This window comes from Podarcis cretensis (genome assembly GCF_951804945.1).
Source record: "Podarcis cretensis genome assembly, chromosome: 13".
Lineage (NCBI taxonomy): Eukaryota > Metazoa > Chordata > Lepidosauria > Squamata > Lacertidae > Podarcis > Podarcis cretensis.
This window is the reverse complement of record NC_137182.1, coordinates 36,966,951-36,986,516: the sequence shown is the minus strand read 5'-3', so window position 1 is coordinate 36,986,516 and position 19,566 is coordinate 36,966,951. Positions and strand designations below refer to the sequence as shown.

The following is a 19,566-nucleotide window of genomic DNA, read 5'->3' as shown; positions in this document are numbered from 1 at the left end:
GCTCTCGTTCATAGAATCATAGGATTGTAGATTTGGATGGGACCACTTGGGTCATCTAGTCCAACCCCCTGTAATGCAGGAATCTTTTGTTCAATGTGGGGTTCGAAACCACAACCCTGAGATTAAGAGTCTCGTGCTCTACTGACATTGCTGCCTGAGATGGCCACTCCTCTCTTCCTGACAGCAGAGCAAAACCTTGCTAAGGAATTAAGAGACCCACGCAGGGCAATGGCATAAAGAATTCCTGCCTTGCAACCACAGAAGACTTTTTAATTTTTGAGCTTTCTGCATATGCTGCTCTCGTGCTTCCAGTCCTGTCCCTACCCTCCCAAACCAGGAGGACTGGAATCTTGCATGAGTTTTTCAAGACCTTACTTGGAAAATAAATACAACCCAGGTGGTTAAGAAAGCCCAACAGAAACTCCATCTCTTCAGAATATTGCAAAAGAATGATGTCAATCAACATTTGATGATCTGCTTCTACCGGTCAAAAATAGAAAGTGTCCTTTCATACTGCATCACGGTGTGGTACGCTGGTTTGACATCAGCTGATAGGAAGTGCCTACAGAGGGTGGTGAATACAGCACAAGATATTATGGGCTGTCCCATGAATCCGCTGGATGAAATAGCAGAAGAACGTTGCCTCAGGAGAGTGAGGAAAATTCTCAGGGATGATTCACACCCTGGCCGGCACTTTCTTTATCTCCTGCCCTCAAGCAGAAGATATAGAAGCATGATTAGTCGCACCAACAGGGTAAAGAACAGCTTCTATCCATGGGCTGTTAGGCTGCTGAATGAAAAGATAACAACAGGGCAACTTGACATTTGGGTTTGGTGGGTGTGCGTCAGTAAACAAGGGGAATTAAGACTAAGAGAGCTGAGTGGGGGTGCTTGTGTAATCTCACTGTATACAACTTGTACAAGTGACAATGAAGTATTTCAATAGTTTAGCGAAACAGCTTTCGAGACAGGGTTTTTTTCTTTTCTTCTTGTTACATTCTAGGCAGGCATAGGCAAACTCAGCCCTCCAGATGTTTTGGGACTACAACTCCCATCATCCCTGGCCACTGGTCCTGTTAGCTAGGGATGATGGGAGTTGTAGTCCCAAAACATCTGGAGGGCCGAGTTTGCCTATGCCTGCATTCTAGGATTGGACTACGCTGCATGTCAGATCCTAGAATCCTCTTCCTCCCTCCCCCCTCTTGTTCAAAATTTGTTTTGTGTGTTCCAGATCTTTGGCCCCGTTCTGGTATCATTGACTTTCCGGACAGCCAAGGAGGCGTTGGCGTTGGGAAACAGCACTCCCTATGGGTTGGCTGCCAGTGTGTGGACGGAGACCCTTCCCCTGGCTCTGGAAGTCGCTCACAGGTAGGTTTTGTCACTCCAGCCTAGCTTTCCCACCCCACTAACACAAGTTTGCAAATCACCCAGGAGACTGTCTCTGATCTGGTCTACCCTGCAGTAGAACAAGGCGGTAGAATCATGAGGTGGCAGAGTGAAATGTTTCACTTCAGAATGCAAGTGGGGAATAGCATTTTTTAAATGGTCTTCTGCTTTATTTTATTTTTAAAATCTTCCCTGCAAGTAAAACAGACAAGCAGGGAGAAAGGCTCTAGCCCAGGGGTAGGCAACCTAAGGCCCGGGGGCCAGATGCGGCCCAATCGCCTTCTGAATCCGGCCCGCAGATGGTCCGGGAATCAGCCTGTTTTTACATGAATAGAATGTGTACTTTTATTTCAAATGCATCTCGGGGTTATTTGTGGGGCATAGGAATGCGTTCATTTTTTTTTTTTTTCAAAATATAGTCCAGCCCACCACATGGTTTGAGGGACGGTGGACTGGCCCATGGCTGAAAATGATTGCTGACCCCTGCTCCAGCCTATCCTGTTCCATTTTGTGCCTAGTTTTGCCTTGCAGATAAATGCCCTTCGCCCCTGTGTTCTGGAGTGGTACGGTCCATTCTGCCGCCTCCATCTCATTCTGCTGCCAGGCTTTGCACAGACCACGCGGAGCAATGTGAGGTGTTTTCCAAAATGCCTCAGAACCTGAGTTCCCTCAGAAGATTTAAGGAGCCCTCTGTACAGGGCCAGCCTTCTCTGACCCTCTCCCATTCTACCTCCCCAGTTTGCAGGTGGGGACTGTCTGGATTAACGGCCACAACATGCTAGATGCTGCATCTGCCTTCGGGGGCTACAAGGAAAGCGGTTATGGCCGAGACGGAGGCAAAGAGGTTAGCAGGAGAAGCTGGCGCAGAGGGAGCTCTGGAGTCTGGCTCTGGTTTGTTTTTTTTTGGGGGGGGGAGAGATACAAAATAAAACAATTACAATTTGACTTTTCAATTTTATTATCTTCTTTGCTCAGGGCCTTTTTGAGTACGTGAGACCAAACTGGCAGGCTCGCCCGCATCCCAGCGCTGTGGATCTGGACTTCAAAACCTTTGCTACCTCACAAGGGGCTGAAATCCCCTCAGTTGCTGCAGACAGTAGAGTCCCACGTTCCTCAGCGTCTGACTTGGAAGGAAACATTCCAAAGTAAGGGTGTATCGGGCCAGATCCAAACCTCGCATTCAAAGCATGGACTCCCCCCCCCCCAGAAATAACCCTGGGAACTGTAGTTTGCCATGGGTCCTTGGAATTGCAGCATTGTGAGATGGTAGCTACAGTTCCCAGGATTCTTTGGGGCTTTAAATGTGCTTTAAATGTATGGTGCAGATCTGCCACCTAGAATGTGCCTGCTTTCACTGTGTCCCCACTCCACATCCCCCCTCCAGTATTATGCTTTAAATGTAAGAACTTGGGGGTGGAGAAGAATTTATTTGGTAAAGTTATGCAGCCCAACCAGGGTGGATAAAAATCAATGATTAAAAAAAAATAAAATAAACCCATTTTAAAAAATTAAATCAGATTTATTTTTTTTAATTTAAATTTTTTAAATTTAAAATAAAATTCTTTTTGGGGAAAAATCTTTCTAAAGATAGTTTTCTATTTAGGTTATATTGTAGTCCAAAGGTTATTCATCAGGAAATAAGGATTTATTTTAAGTTTTTCACGTGTGCTAAAACTAAATCTAAGTTGTTGTTTTTAATTGTTTAAACACATCAGTTAACAAACATGGATAAATATGCTATAATGTTATTGTTTTAGTTAAATAAATTGTTCAAATTGTTATTAAGGAAATGATTATTTTTCTCCTTCCAAGAAAGTACAGAATAAAAGTTGTCCAAATATAGACAGTTAACTTATTAAACCTCACAATAATTTCATAATTATCTATGTATTTCTAATACAGCAGTATAACCAAATCAGTAATTTTTGATATAACCGTAAAAACTTGTCTGAAAATTTGTTGTTCCAAAAATGAAACCTTCATCTGGTTGTAAATATCAAGATTATGCTAGCAAGAATCAGTCTTTCTGAAAAAAAATAATGATTTAAATCAAGTCTTACTGACTAGTGATTTAAATCAATTTGATTTAAATCAAATCCACCCTGAGCCCAACCTCAAGAGTTCTTTCCCCTAATCCTTTGCAAGCCCTCACCACCTTCTCTTTTGTGCTTATGCTCAGCACAACCACCAGAATGGGTGGCTTCCTGAAGAGATGAACTGAGGAGAAGGGTGTTGTCTTTTTTTTCCCCCATGGAAGAATTCACATCTAGCTATTTACTGTGAGACTAGGGTTAGACAGGCCTTTTCTTGCGATCTTAATTTGCAAACTAAAAGTCCGGGAATTAGGGGGTTTGTGTAGTAGGGGCTGAGCAAGAAATCTGTGCCATTTTGGACTTCGTGACAAAAGGTGACACGTGTGGCGTTTTCTCTGAAACAAGCAGCCCAGTGAGCTAGCGACACAAAATGCTGGGCCTTTACCCCTTTCCCTTCTCCTCTGTGATGGCAGTGTGGACCGAACCTACAAGCTGTACTACGGGGGTGCGCAAAAGAGGCCAGACTCCATGAGTTCCCGAGCCATACTTGACCACACTGGCAAGATAGCAGCTTACGTGGCAGATGGGGGCATCAAAGACATCCGTAATGCTGTGGAAGCCGCCCACAAGGCTGCTCCGGGGTGAGTCTGAGCAGGGGAAGGAGGTGGGAGGCAGAGGAGAACCACTGTCTCATTGGGAGTCAGGTAAGCAGTGGTGCCTTCAGGGTAGGGCTTGAGGGTTTGGCCCCACTCAGCAGAAAGGGACCCCAAAGAGGACTGTCCACATTAAGTCCATAAAGGCCTCATTCACATTTATTATTATTATTATTATTATTATTATTATTATTATTATTACAGTGGTACCTCTAGTTGCGAACGGGATCCGTTCCAGAGGCCCGTTCACAACATGAAAAGAGCACAATCCGCAGTGGCGCGTCTGCGCACACGCAGGTTGTGATTCGCCGCTTCTGCGCATGCACATGTCATTTTGCGCTTTCCGGTACTTCCGGGTTGCCGCGGGATGTAACCTAAAAGAACGTAACATGAAGCGGATGTAACATGAGGTTACAGATGCTTCAGGTTACAGACGCTTCAGGTTACAGACTCCGCTAACCCAGAAATAGTACCTCGGGTTAAGAACTTTGCTTCAGGATGAGAACAGAAATCGTGCGACAGCAGCACGGTGGCGGCAGGAGGCCCCATTACCTAAAGTGGTGCTTCAGGTTAAGAACAGTTTCAGATTAAGAACAGAGCTCCGGAATGAATTAAGTTCTTAACCCGAGGTACCACTGTATTATTATTTAAATTGATATACTGCCCTATACCCGGAAGTCTCAGGGTGGTTCACAGAACAAGATATAAAACCACAAAATGCATAATCAAAATAAAAACAACAACCCAATAACAGCCCCCCCCTCGCTTTTTTTAAGGGTATAGGATGTCAACCATGATACCTCTTTAAACAGCCATGGCTTTCCCCTAAGAATTCTAGAAACTGTAGTTAAGGGTGCTGAGCATTCTTCGGAGACCCCCTATTCACTTTGCAGAGTTGCAATTCCCAGAGTGGTTGAACAATCAATCCCTTTTCCCAGGGAATTCTGGGAATTGTAGCTCTGTGAGGGGAATAGGGGTCTCCGAAGAGCTCCCAGCACCCTTAACAAACTACACTTCCCAGAATTCTTTGGGGGAAACCCCGGCTATTTCAAGTGGTGTCATAACACTTTAAATGTGTGTGGTGTGGATGTGGCTTATGTCCAGAGTCCAAAAGTACTTCACTGCTGCTGCACTGCAGGTAAGACTATTCAGTCCTAAATAAATAACTTAATGTAACAGAAAATACAAAAAGCTCTGCTATGGAACTGTAAAGGAGGGGGTGCATTTGTTCTCCGAAAAAGTTTCGTGTTTGAGCGGTAGGATGAGGTCTCCAGGGTTCATGAGGCCCCAGATATACCTTTATAGTTTTGCCTCTGTTGTAATACAGTTCAATATATTTTACATGCATTTGGAGTCATTGATAAATGTACAGTATGTCACTTTTTAAAACAAGAAAACCCCACTTTGATTAATTATCTGACAACGAAGCATATCCTACAAGAGTAACAAGTCTTTAAAATGTCTTAATTGACGTGAGAAGATTGATTTGCTATGAACTGCTCTGTTTACAAGAACAGCAATTATGCATTGCGGTGCTTCCAAGGGAGGCCAGGGGCCAGAACTCCCCCTGGCACATGCACACAAACAAAAAGAGGCAGGCGAATCGCTCGTGGCATTGCGGCTCCTTTGTTTGGCCAGGTGTTTCATTTCTTGAGTCAGAGACAAGTTTTTCTTCGCCGTGATCTTGACAAACCAACAGAGGCAACGGTCTTTGCCATAGTCTTGGGGAAAGATTGCCATTCTGCCCCTTGAGTCAGTTGGACTGGCCTCCTCCCCACCTCCAGGCTGACAATGGGTGGCCTGGGTTTTCAGAAGGGCTTCCCTCCCCACCTGCCCCCTAACGTACATAGGCCTGGCTGCCTCCTGCTGAATCAAATAAAGTGGTTCATCTAGAGGTGGGGAACTGGATCCATGCAATGGGTGGGATCGTTCTCTCCTCTGCCAGTGCAGGCCAAAATCCAACCAACTGCCAGTCGCCTGATGCCACGACCAGGTGACCTTTTGGATCTTTCAAAGCCCTCTGTGCTTTGAAGCTGCAGGGGCAGGAGGCTACCGGTCTTCCAAAGCTCTCTGATACCCAAGCTGCCACACACAGAGCTTTGTGCAGGGGCTTTGCTGATTGGCAGTGCCTGCGAAAAGGCAATGGCAGTCGCCTTTCAACTGTTTTCACCTGTCCCACAACTTCAGGTATGTGGCAGGCTCCACCCTGTTCCCCTTCCAAGCATTCTGAGGCATGTCTGCAGGGTGCTGACAGACGTGCAAGTTGAGAGCCTTGCAAAGACCTGTTTCCTGATCACATGCGTTTTTGAAAGGTACTTCCAGGCTTCTTTAAATTGGCCTTGCATATCGGACCTTCTGCATGCAAAGCAAGGGCTCTACCATGGAGGCAAGGCCTCTGAAGGCACCACCCTGCAGCAGTGGAACTGAGCCTGAACAGTGCCTGGGCCTGGGGATTTGCAGGTCCATTGTTCCATAGCACAAGAAAGGTGAGATACAAGCAGGGATGACACGTCCTGTTTTGCCACTTGAGAAGTGCCGCCCTGCCCTGTGACACTTGGTCTGCTGCACTGGCGCAGATTTCTCCTGATGTCGCATGATTTTGGCGACATCTTGCCAGAAATCAGTGCTGATGTCAGCGACTGAGGCATCAGGGTGCCCATGGAGGTGCTGTCCCTACCTGAGGCAATGGCTTTATCCCACCTAATGTCTGGGCCGGACCTGGATACAAGTGTAGGAAAAACCAAAGGGAAATCCAATTCCAAAAACATCTCCTTCCTCCAGAACATTTCTTCCACATAATGTGGACACACAAAGCCCTAAACGCCCAAATAGCCAAAGGAATGGCTTTCCTTATTTAGGCTGGGCTTTCCTTTCTTGGACAGGATGGGAAACTTGTAGGCCTCTGGAAGTTGGTGGGTGAAAACTCAGCCCCAGCCAGTGTGACTAATGGCCAGGGATGCTGGGAGCTTCATGCATGGATGGTTATTCGTTTGGTACACCGCCCTTCCTCCCAAAGGAGCCCAGGGCAACAGATGATAAAACAGTAAAAAATTATGTGTAAGAGAATTCAATACAGCTGCAGGCAAAAGACGATCTCAGTTGAAAAGCCTTGTGGAGAGATGAAGGCTGTAATCCAGCATCATTCTTCTCTATTTACTGGCACGGGTTGGGGAGATATACGCCTGGGAATCCCTATACTAGTAAAGTAACTTGGCTGGCTTTGGGTGCTACGCAGAGCTCCTTATAATAATAATAATAATTTATTATTTATACCCCTCCCATCTGGCTGGGTTTCCCCAGCCACTCTGGGCGGCTCCCAACTGAATATTAAAAATAATACAGTATCGGACATTAAAAACTTCCCTAAACAGGGCCGCCTTCAGATGTCTTTTAAAAGTAAGTTGCTTATTGCCTTGACATCTGCTGGGAGGGCGTTCCACAGGGCAGGCACCACTACCGAGAAGACCCTGTGACCTCTCTTCTTGCAGGGAGGGAACCGCCAGAAGGCCCTTAGCGCTGGATCTCAGTGTCCGGGCTGGACGATGGGGGTGGAGACGCTCCTTCAGATACACATACGGGACCGAGGCTGTTTAGGGCTTTAAAGGTCAGCACCAACACTCTGAATTGTGCTCGGAAACGTATTGGGAGCCTTGGGCAGGGGATGGGCTCTTTCAGCTGCTCTACCTCAGAGCAACTAGGCCTGAGAGTCGGCACCAAGGTAGACAGACGAGCAGTGTGACCTGGTGCAAGGCAGCTTCCCCAGTGCGTAAAGGGAGTTGCAGGCCTTTGTCATTTCCCCCCCCCCCCCCCGAGGGCCTTTTTCTCAAAGATGCTGAGCCCAGGGGACTTTGCTCAGGTGAGAATCTCAAAGTCCAGCAGCGCCAAAGTGGCAGCTGGCCAGGTGGTGATGTAAGCCAGCTGCAGATAAGGCACGAGGGGAAACCGGGGAAAAGGAAAAAGGAGGTTGCATTGTGCTTTGTTTCATGATTAGCATGATAAGGTGTACATTTTCATTGGTTTTTATTTGTCTGAAAACTGCCTAAAGGACTTTGGTCAACGGGGTGGTCTTTTATTCAGAACAGATCTATGGAAATTAATGGACCTAACTTGGTCATGTTCCTTTATTTCAAGTGGGTCTACTCTGAGGAAAAAAACTGTTGAATATTGCCCATAATGATTAGCTCCCTTCTTTCCAAGTTTGAGCCCAACCATGGTTTGCCATTTCTCCATACCCAGCAAACAGTGGTTTGCACGTTTCCTGGCATAGAGCTTGATCCTAGCTTTGGTTCGCCATTTGCAGGATGAAATAGGAGACTGCAATTTGCCTCAGACCAGAAAAAGTGGAGGGAGGAATTTCCATGTGTTGAGGGGGTGGGAGAGAGGGTGGCAGGCTTACACCAGGTTTCTTTCTCTAGCTCCAAACCATTGTTGCTATTATTATTATTATTATTTATTACTATTATTATTTATACCCCACCCATCTGGCTCTCTGAGAGGCTTGCAACACATATAAAAACAGCTGGATGCTGCCTCTGAACAACCTCAAGAGTTGCTGTTTGTATGAGATTTTGGTTACGTTCACCTTGACCCTACTCAGCAAGGCCCTCAACGGAGGAAGAATTAGAACAAGGTGAAGGAAGAAGATTTTGATTTACACCCACTCACTTTGGAAGCTCCAGCAGATCCTCACCAACGGCCATAGAGTGCCTGCCGATCTCAAGACGTCCAAAGTTTTGTTGACAGATGCACAGCTGTGTGGCTCTTTTTCTTTTCCTCCCCAATGGGCCTCGGCCTTTGCATCGACTTCATCCGGTTGGAACTGAATCCGCAGCAATCTTGGAAGGCCCAGAGAAGATTGCTGTTGGAAACATTGCAAAAGAGCTCCGATATTTCCTATAGTTCAGTTTATAATAGCCAACAGGTTCTTTTCATGTGGGCAGCGGCTGCATAATCCCTCCGTCGATTCAAGCCTTTTCTCTCCTGTTGCTCCGTATCGTCTGGTTTGTAGGCACAAAGTGCATTGCTGAAAGCCAGCCTTGTGCAGAGCCAGCCAGATAGAGACGCAATCGCAGATCACCATGAATGCACAGTGAAAAAGATGCCTGGCACAGTGCAGGGAGGCGGGCAGGCCTTAGGGTGTTTCTGCAATATATTTTGTTTGGTTGGTTGGATTAGTTGCTGTGTTGAACTCCGTGGGGCTCAAGCTGGCATGAATGCTTCTTAACAAATATGCAGAGTCTGGGTGTGAGAGGCTGAAGAGGGATCTCCTGCTGCTAAGGATCACTCAGGGCTTCCTGGGCCAAGTTATGCACACAAAAAACCTGAATCAATGGGCTTGCTTAGAATCTAAAGATTGTAATTGCAATAAAAGTCACGCTGAGGCATTTGTCTGCCTGTTACTGTATTCCATTATGAGTCATAACAGCCTGTTAATCTTTATGATCGCTTGCCTGGTAGATGCTTATTCATCTGTTTCTGGGATGGAAGCTTCCTTGGTTGCACCTGGTGGGTGACGATCTCCAAGGAACAGGAACGGAAGGGCTCCTGGGAACTGTAGTTTGCTAAGGATACCTGCATTGGCTCCTGGGACATTTCCAAGCACAATTCAAAGTGTTGGTGCTGACCTTTAAAGCCCTAAACAGCCTCGGCCCAGTATACCTGAAGGAGCGTCTCCACCCCCATCATTGAGCCCGGACACTGAGGTCCAGCGCTGAGGGCCTTCTGACGGTTCCCTTGCTGCGAGAAGTGAGCTTACAGGGAACCAGGCAGAGGGTCTTCTCGGTAGTGGCACCTGCCCTGTGGAGCACCCTCCCATCAGATGTCAAGGAAACAGGCAACTATCTTACTTTTAAAAGACATCTGAAGGCAGCCATGTTTAGGGAAGTTTTTAATTTTTACTGCTGTATTGTGTTTTTAATATTCTGTTGGGAGCCACCCTGAGTGGCTGGGGAAACCCAGCCAGATGGCAATGGCGTAGTGTGGGGGGTGCAGGGGGGGCCGGCTGCACCGGGCGCAACATCTGGGGGTTAGGGTTAGGGGGCCCAAATCCACGGGTTGGGGGTGCAAATCCACGGGTTAGGGGGCGCAAATTACTTGCCTTGCCCCGGGGGCTGACAACCCACGCTACGCCACTGCCAGATGGGTGGGGTATAAATTATTATTATTATTATTATTATTATTATTATTATTATTATTATTATTATTTATTTTATACTTGGAATGGTAGTTCTGTGAGGGGCAGACTAAAGTTCCCATGGTTCCGCAAAGGAAGCCATTTCCTCCTGGCTCCATTCCCCCCTCTGTTGTCCCCTCTGTGAGTCCCTTGAGGGCAGTGTTAGTTGATGGTGCTGAGAGTTGTTAGAAGACCCCTGTTCCCCTCACAGAGTGATGATTTCCAGAGTGACTTAACAGCCCGTCCTTCCCAAGAGACCTGTGGCTGTCATATCCAGTCCGCCTGACAAGCCCTTGACAACAGCCTGATAGGTTGCAGGGACAAAGGGCATCTTCAGATGCAATGAAAAGGCTTGAGGCACAGGATCTAAGAGTGGAATTAGGAAAGGGCTGAGGCTTGTAGTCAATGGGCCTGTGCAGGATGGTGAGGTGAAGGGAAAGGGGATGATAAAGAAATATAGGCAAGCCTGATTTTTGGTTTAAGGCCGCTTCCCATGGCCTGTGTTTCTTGAGATAAGGCAGCTTCCTTTGGCCTGTGTTTGCTGAGCATCGCACCATCCATGCCACACAGCAAACGTCTTTTGAATCCCCAAGGGATTTCTCAAAATCAGAGTAGTTTTTTGGGGGTGGGGGTTGCTGATTTTACAGGGAAGCGTTAAAACTTTCGCCAGGCAATGTTGCAAGTAGATATTAGGATCCTGGCCCTTGATCGCAATATCATTTCCAGTTGGGGGGGAAAAAAGGTGATCCAGTTCTCCTCCCTTTTATAACACTATAGGGATGTACAAGGCCAGGCTTCTGACAAATGGGGTGAGATTTGATGCAAAGTGACAAGATGTAGAGGCAGCTGCTAAGATACAGGCAGCTTCGCTTCCTGACAGTGTTGGAGCGATGACATTAAGCTCAGGGGGTTTCCAATTCCACCTTTGCCAGATGTCCACATCCATCTTTTCTGCTATGTCATCTGTGGGAATGCTCTCTTCCCTCTGCCACCATTTATTTCTGGCGATTCCTCCAGTGTCGTCTGTTGCTCGTTTTCCTGCCTTGTTTCTGTTCTTTTGAATGACTTTTCGGTTCCTGCAGTACTCGTGTTTCCTCCTTTCTCCTCTTTCTTAAATTTTTTTTTTTTTTTGGGTGGAGGTTCCTGGAAATCAGCCCACATCCTTGCCACTGCTCAGCTGTTTTAAGGACAGATCTGCAGCATAAATATAGAATGCATCTGATTCATATTTAAAACACATTATTTGCCCCCCCCCCAATAATCCTCGGAGCTGCAGTCCGTCTGTCCCCCCAGCTGCAGTTCCCAGAACCTTTAACAAACTACTGTACTGTTCCCATGATTCTTTGCAGTGGGGGGAGGGAAGTCATGTGCTTTAAATGTGCCTTGGATGTGTAGATCTGCCCTAAATCTCCCCTGTTTCTGAACAGTCTTCTCTACTCCCCCTCCCTGGTTGCCTGTGTTTGTCTGTTGTCTGTTGTCTATGCAAGTGTGAGGTGTCTGCCCACTGCCAGGCCTAGTCATGGCACTTTGGTCCTGCCCATCTTTGGTTCCAAGTTGTAAATCTTGGGTCCAAACTAAGTCAAATGCACTAATGGAAAAATTAGTGCTGAGTTGTGTTAGGGTGCCGCCCTAAGCACACTTGACTTACAGAACACGACTCGCTGAACACAGTTTCTCCCTGATGAAGGGAGCAGGAAAGACAGCAGGCGGAGATTCACAGCGGAAGGTGCCATAGCTTAGTGGTACAGTGGAACCTTGGGAGTTAGGCGTAATCCGTTCCGGAAGGACGTTCAAATTCCAAAATGTTTGAATTCTGAGGCACGGCTTCCGATAGGCTGACAGCTAGGCTTTTTGTGGATTGGAAGCTGCGTCGGACGTTCAGGTTCTGAGGAACTTTTCAGAAGTGGAACACCTACTTCCAGGTTTTTGACGTTTGGGAGCCGAAACGTTTGGGAACAGAGCGGTTTGAGAACCGAGGTTCCACTGTGGTGTGAGGAGCCGGCCTGGGACTTTAACTCTTTCCCCCCCCCTTTTTTTCAAAGAACCCAAAACAGCACAGGCCTAGCGATCACGGCAACTCTTCCCTGGAGGTCTTGCCCCAGTGAGGCAGTTGCGAGGACTGAAGGTCCCTGCCCTCCCACCACTCTCTAAGGCTTCTCCCTTGGGTCCTACCCCAGCAAGGCTCCTTCGCCTTGTCTCTCTTGGCTCCACCCTCTTCATTCCTCTCTCTGTTCTGGGAGACCAGAGGGGGGGAGCTGGTCACAGCAGGAGGGGGGGAGACTTCTTGGCTTCTTCAGCAGCCTTCACTCACCTCTGCCTTTTTTGCATCTCTCCCTCTGGCATTTGCCTGGCTCTTGTGGGGAATAGCAGAATGTTGGGCTAGGTGGGGATCTTCCATCTGATCCGAGAGGGGCTCTTCAGGCGTTCTTAGGAAGAGCAACGAAGCCTTCTGTGGTCTCCAAAGTGCACATCGCCAGGAGGTGTGAGACCACCAGAACCCACATTTCCTCTGCCTGCCCTTTCCCCCGATCTAACACGGAGTTGGTCTCCCCAGGTGGGCGAAGCAGACGCCCCATGCCCGGGCGCAGATCTTGTACTACCTGGCTGAGAACCTGGAACTCCGCCGAGCAGAGGTTGCATCGCGGCTGGAGGCGTTGGCCGGTGCTGAGAAAGAGGCGGCTCTGCATGAGGTGGACCTCGGCGTGCAGCGGCTCTTCTACTGGGCGGCATACTCCGATAAATACGGAGGAGCTGTGCAGGTGCGAACTGGGCAGACAGGGCCATAGAGCTAAGCACATGCCACAGGACACTCCCCACCCCTGTAGCTTTTGGGGGACTTGGCTCTACAAGCTTGGAAAGGTCTGGGAGAAGGGCCACAACTCAGCAGGGAAGCATGGGCTTTTCAGGCAGATGGTCCCAGCTTCAGTTCCTGGCATGTCCCAGTAAAAGGATCCAGCAGCAAAGGATGGGAAAGGCCTTCAGCTGAGATCCTGGATTAAAGAGACACAAAACCTCCTATATCCCAAGGGATGATGCAGCCCAGACTGTGGGTCAGCTGAAGTTCCTCCCAGATGCCGAACAGTTGGATGGGAAAACTTTCAAACAATAAGTTTCTTCATAAACATTAGACTTCCCTTCCCTTCCATATCCGTTACTTAAACTTGTCTGATTTATTATTAACATAATATTACTGCTTCTATCTATTTTTTCTTCACATATATTATCTACAGAAATTACTCTCTCTGTTGCAGGAAACCTCTTTGTACGGAGCCTCCCTCCTCTTTCGGGAACCTCTCGGTGTCGTCGGCATCGCCTGCCCCAATGAACAGCCTCTCCTTGCTTTCGTCAGCTTGCTGGCTCCTGCTGTTGTCCGCGGCAACTGTGTGGTGATGGTCCCCAGCGAGCAGTTCCCGTTACTCGCCCTGGATTTCTACCAGGTACGATTCTTTCTAGCCTATCTTGTAGATCTGGGTGCAGGGGGTCTGAGTCCCAGGGGCCAAATGCAGCCCCCCAGGCCTCTCTGCCTGGTCCTTGTGACTTTTGCCAGGCCACATCCCTTACTAGCTCTGCTTAGTACCCTCCTTGACTGTTTTTGCACTGGCTGTTCCATCCACTTTTGTCTCTGGCACCACTCACCACTGCCATGCGACCCCTAGACGGGATTGTGGCCCTCAGGGATGCAGGAGGTTCCTTGTCCCATTTGTAGATCAAATAAAGTGTATCTCACTCCATCCATTCAGATGGTCTTTTATGCAGCGGTCATTTGTTCTCATTGGGTTCATTAGCATTTAAGTGTATAGATCTTAGAACCTTTGATGTGTGTGTGTGTATGCCAAGATGATTCAAACCAGAGTATCGCTGGGATCTTTCCAGCTGGGATCTTTCCAAGTTTTTGAGGGACAGTGTAAGCATAGCTTCTACATGCACCCCTTTTCCTTCCCCATCTGTTATTAAAATGATCCCAAATCCCCACTACAGAGGGGAAGGGTTTAGACTGGCCATGTTGCTCAATTTCATATACTTTGACTTGGAATATGAATCTCAGCAACTCACTGCACTTACACCAGTACACCTCAGTTTTTCTCTGACTTGGATTTTAATCTGAGCCAGGGAAGAATTCAACTCCCCTCCTCCTCGTCCCATTAGCTGGCTTCCATCCTCCTCCTCCAGCTTCTCACATTACTGCAGTTCTGGCAGATATTAACCATAGCTTCTGGTGCATGGCTTGCTGCATTTGAAGTACAAGATACCAGGAGTCAAGGGCAGGAAGGGGGAGAAAAGGAGAGACTGGCCTCCCATCCTCTTCAGTCAATAGTAGCAACACCTGAGCAAAGTCAGAGGATGCAGGTGGGAGGAAATCAGACTGCATTGCACTTCCAGGGACGTCATTTTCAGGGCAATGGCATCCACTTTTTCATTCAGCTGGACGATGGAGGTTTCTCTTTGACCCATTTGCCTGGGGATTTCTCACATGGTTCCCTTTTTAAAGAACTTCTGGCATGAACACAGGCAAGTGTGGCTTCTGTGGTCCCCATGAAGGAATGCAGATTCCCTCACTTGGGGAAACTCAAAGTCTGCGCTCCATAAGTTGCATAACTGAAGACAGTAGCAGACATGTACTTGGCTCTGATATGGGGGGGTAATTCAGCTTTTCCAGAGAGGTGCATTTTTTTTTTCTGTTTTGCAAAGAAATGAATAAGAAGGGGGAGATGAAAAAGGTGTTGCTTAGCCACTTCAGTCAAACGTGATTTGCTAACTGGAAGGCAGGAGATGAATATAACACCTCCCCATGAATTTTTCTTTTTCGGAGAAAGAAGAAGTTTTCTCAGTTTCTCTTCCCCACCAGCCTCATTCACAAATGGTGGTGCTTTGGGGATGCAGAATGGAGGAAGTTTTGGGAGGTCATGGCACCCTTCATTTTCCTGCTTGAATAAGCATGATTTTCAAGACTGGAAACGAAAGCTTCCTGTTTTCATCCCTTCTGTTCCTAATGCAGTTCTTTTGTTCTCCCATGTACAAAATGCACCCTAAATGTTTTCTTTCTTTATTTTTTAAAATTGGGAGCGGGCAACTTTTATTTGATAGTTTATTTGATAGTTTAATAATAACTTTTGAAGGTTTCTTCCTCAAAAATATAAAGTGGTGTAGAAATGAAATTATTATTATTAATACAGAACTTGGCTTCGCAAGAGTGCAGCTTGGTGAGGTTAGGCATGTGTCACGTATATTTGTCCAGGGAATGAACTCCTCCAATGAAATAATCCCAGGGGATGGGGGGGGGCAGTGTTAGTTGAGGGAATGTGATGCAAGTTTCTATAAAATGCAGGCACAGTGTGAAGAAAGTGGTTTAGGGAAAACCGCTCTCGGAATGACTCAGACCCGCAAGAGGGCAGCAGCAGCAGCCTCCAGTGAAACAGACAAGGGGACAGTTCAGGGCAGGCAAAAGGAAGCTCTTGTTTACATATTATGGGATTAATTTGTGGAATTCTCTGTCGGAAGGTAAAAGTGATGGCTGCAGGCGTAGGCAGCTGTTGATCTGGGCCCCGATCTGGTGGAACCCTCTGTCACAAGAGACTAGGGCCCTGTGGGACTTGACATCTTTCCGCAGGGCCTGCAAGACAGAGCTGTTCCACCTTCTCTCTCCTTCTGTAATCTTCATAGAACTCTAGCCCAATGGTTGCCATTAATTTGATTCTGAACTAATTTTAAAATGTATTTCAATTAATTGACTGTGATTTTATGTAAACTATGCTATTTTTACTGTTGTTAGCCGCTCTGAGCCCGGCTTTGGCTGGGGAAGGCGGGGTATAAGTTTATTATTATTATTATTATTATTATTATTATTATTATTATTAGTTTCATGGAGGGTGTCAGTGCATCTGTGGTTTTCCAGGGACCGTTCAGGTTGCTGCAGCTAAAGCATCTGGGACAGGTGTCTGCTCAGCCTCTGTTTAAATATTTCCAGTGAAAAGAGAGGGCATTGCCTTCCACAGCAGCCTCTCCTGAAAGTAGGAATAAATATATCCTAACAACATTCATGGAGGTTGTAGGGTTTTTTTGTTTTTGTTTTTTTTACTAAAACTGGGGTGGAGAATATTATTACTGATATCAGTACTACACTGTAAATACGTGAATACAAGTCATTAACGAAAGGAAACAAGCTGTTACCTCCGTATGTTACGTAAAAAGAAACGGCCAACACACAAACACTTTAGTAGCAAGGGCATACAGTGAATTGGCCCGTTATTCATGGATAAATGACAATATAGTAGAATAATAGATTTGTCGAGTTGGAAGGGACCCAAAGTGTCATCTAGTCCAGCCCCTGCAATGCAAACCCCTGCAATATCGTTAGTGATCAATTAATTAATTAATATTGTTATTGGTACTCTGTCTGTTTACCTGTACTTGAGCATGTATTAAATGAACTGGACCAGCAGACATCCCATTACCTGCATTCATTCATTTTACTTGTGTGCCCTTTTTCCACCCAGAAACTCATTCTCAAAGAGGCTTACAACCAAGAAACGGGGAAATTAATTTCAAGCAAATCCTATGAAAACAATTTCACAAGAACGTAGGAAAACATAGCAGCAGTTTCATAACATAGCACAACAGTAGCAATTCCATAATAACATGGCAAAACAATAGCAAATATAATAACATACAGAAACCACATTCCAATACAATATAACAAGATTACTTAAGCAGTGGCCAAGTTGCTTGCGGGGTGAGAGGGAACCGGCAACAATAGCGTTCCACAATGGCGGCCTTTTCCCACTTCTGCTTTTTCCTTTGGGTGTGTTGATCAGGATTCGGTGTGAGGATTCGAATTTTGTTGCCATTTTTTATGTTCTTGATTTCTTCTTCATGGCTCACTTTCGGATTCAGGGGGGGCGGGGGTGGGAGAGAACCTCGTGTGGCGTTTATGAAAGCATCCAAAGCAGAAACCACACTCTCTTTGGCAGATGTTGTATATGCATTTCCAGAATTTGTCTTGCCAAGGATTGCAAAATACAGTGCTGAGCCCAGAGTGTTTTGTCCCAATTTAGTCAAGGAATGTGGAGGATCCTTTCTGTGAGTCTCTCCATCTATGTGACCAGGCAAAGCAGAGAGAGAGAGAGAGAGAAGGTCGTATCCAATGCTAGTCCTGTTCAGACCCATTGAAACGAATCAGCATGATTAACTAAGGTTTATGAACTTCAGTGGGTCTGCTCAAGAACGCAGCCTAGTGGGATCACCAGGCTGGTTCTAGGAGCATGGCAGAGCAGAAGCTAAAATGATGACTCTTCATCTTCATCATGTTGTGAACCCCCCTGCCTTATTACTTCAATCTAGAGGAGAGGATGACACAAGAAACCAGTCAGGTTTAGATTAGGACTCATAAGAGCAAAATAAACTTATATTACTATATTACCATACTTCTCTAAAGTAAACTTGTTAAACTATCTACTGTAATAAAAGACCTGGAAGTCTCAGCACTGAGTCCCTGTCTGTATAATAAGTTCAAAAAGAAAGCAGCATGTGCTACAGCCCTACCTATCCCAAAACTCTCAGCCCACCTCTATAGTAACTCTAGGGTTGCCTGGAATTTCCCAGACATAGCCTGAGTACTGCAGCTGGAAGCAGTGCCTGGGCGAAAATCACCGAAAATCCAGATGTATGGCAACTGAAGTGTTTATTCAGATCCTGCCAAAAAAGCTCAATTTTTTTTTAAAAGTTCAACTTTAGCCAAAACAACAACAACAACAACCCTAAGTAGTTCATCAAATAGGACACCATCTCCATTTGATCTATGTGAGTTGGTGTTCTGCTTTATCACCATTGTTTAGTATAAAGGTGAAGGGACCCCTGACCATTAGGTCCAGTCGTGGCCGACTCTGGGGTTGCGGCGCTCATCTCGCTTTAGTGGCCGAGGGAGCCGGCGTACATCTTCCGGGTCATGTGGCCAGCATGACTAAGCTGCTTCTGGGCGAACCAGAGGAGCGCACAGAAATGCCGTTTACCTTCCCGCCGGAGCGGTACCTATTTATCTACTTGCACTTTGACGTGCTTTCGAACTGCTAGGTTGGCAGGAGCAGGGACCGAGCAACGGGAGCTCACCCCGTCGCGGGGATTTGAACCGCCAACCTTCTGATCGGCAAGTCCTAGGCTCCGTGGTTTAACCCACAGCACCACCCGTGTCCCTATTGTTTAGTATACTTTGATATTAAGAGACACCAGGAATGATAGCTATTAGCAGCTTGAGAAAGAAAAGAGAGTAACTTCCTGAATCAGCACCACAGAATGATGTTCCTTATGCATATAGCCTAGTGTCCATTTGTCAGAGAAACCTAAAACTATTAGCCTTTAAAGTACCACAATCCACATATATAAATCGGGAGGCGAGAGCGGAGCTACACGTCCACCTTCCTACTTTGCCACATGTGTGAATGCGCCCCCTCAGGAAAGTAAGGATACTGCAAAACATTTTGTAGCTGGGGCAACCAATGGCTCTTTAGCATAGAAAGCTGTGTAGCTGAAAACATTGAGGATGACAGCTGCAATGGCAACTGGTTTGAGAACAGACAGAAAGACCAAATAAGTCTTATCCCAAGGAGACACAGGGAGTTTCTCCAGTTCCCTGCACAGACTCTTCAAGAGGTTCCTGCCAGCAGTGCAACCTCCTTTTCATCAATGATGCATGAATGTACCACTATGTAGTTTGAAATTATCTGTTACTGACAGTCTTTAAACCACTAGGATTAATTCAACAATTTAAGGGGGAAATCAGTCTTCTCTTTGTCAGGAACTTGGGGCCTCTTGAGCAGCAGGTGTTCAGAATCATAAACAAGCTGTAACTCCCTTTCAATTTTTATTTTTTAAAAATCTATTTGTACTACAAGCAACTCCCCATTTACGCAGGGGTTATGTTCGGGGACTTCATGTGTGCCAGTGAAATGCACATAAATGGGAAGCACCTAGTGGCTTGCGAGGAGACACCCCCCCCCCCCCCGGAACCCGAAGAGGACATTTTTGGACTCCAGGGAGGGTCTCCTCGTAAGCCACGAGGACTCTCCAAACTTAATCAAGTTTATAATACCGGCAGCTCAACAGGTAATAGTGAAGAATTCAAAGATGGCTGGCTGCTTAATCCCAAATCAGTGGTATTGGGAATTATGGCAAAGAGCAATTATTGGAATACAGCATTCATTCAAACAAGGGCGTGGCAAATAAGTTAGATTTTTACATGTTCTGGCATGGCTTCATAACCTACTAAATGTGAGGAACCTCTCAGATGTTGCTAAACTGCTGCTTCCATCAGCCTTGTCCACTGACCATG

At 46.5% G+C, this 19,566-nt stretch overlaps 1 protein-coding gene across 2 annotated transcripts in view; it reads left to right on the top strand.

Annotated features, from left to right (window-relative positions):
- ALDH16A1 (aldehyde dehydrogenase 16 family member A1) overlaps positions 1 to 19,566 on the top strand; it is a 43,341-nt gene that overhangs the window by 17,426 nt on the left and 6,349 nt on the right. Inside the window, exons 11-16 of one of the 2 annotated variants that reach the window (XM_079950504.1) lie at positions 1,232 to 1,368; positions 2,125 to 2,230; positions 2,362 to 2,531; positions 3,893 to 4,060; positions 12,799 to 13,003; positions 13,496 to 13,681. In XM_079950504.1, the coding sequence (XP_079806630.1) occupies positions 1,232 to 1,368; positions 2,125 to 2,230; positions 2,362 to 2,531; positions 3,893 to 4,060; positions 12,799 to 13,003; positions 13,496 to 13,681 (972 nt within the window). The remainder of the gene's footprint in view (positions 1 to 1,231; positions 1,369 to 2,124; positions 2,231 to 2,361; positions 2,532 to 3,892; positions 4,061 to 12,798; positions 13,004 to 13,495; positions 13,682 to 19,566) is intronic. The other variant, XM_079950505.1, reaches the window with a different exon arrangement.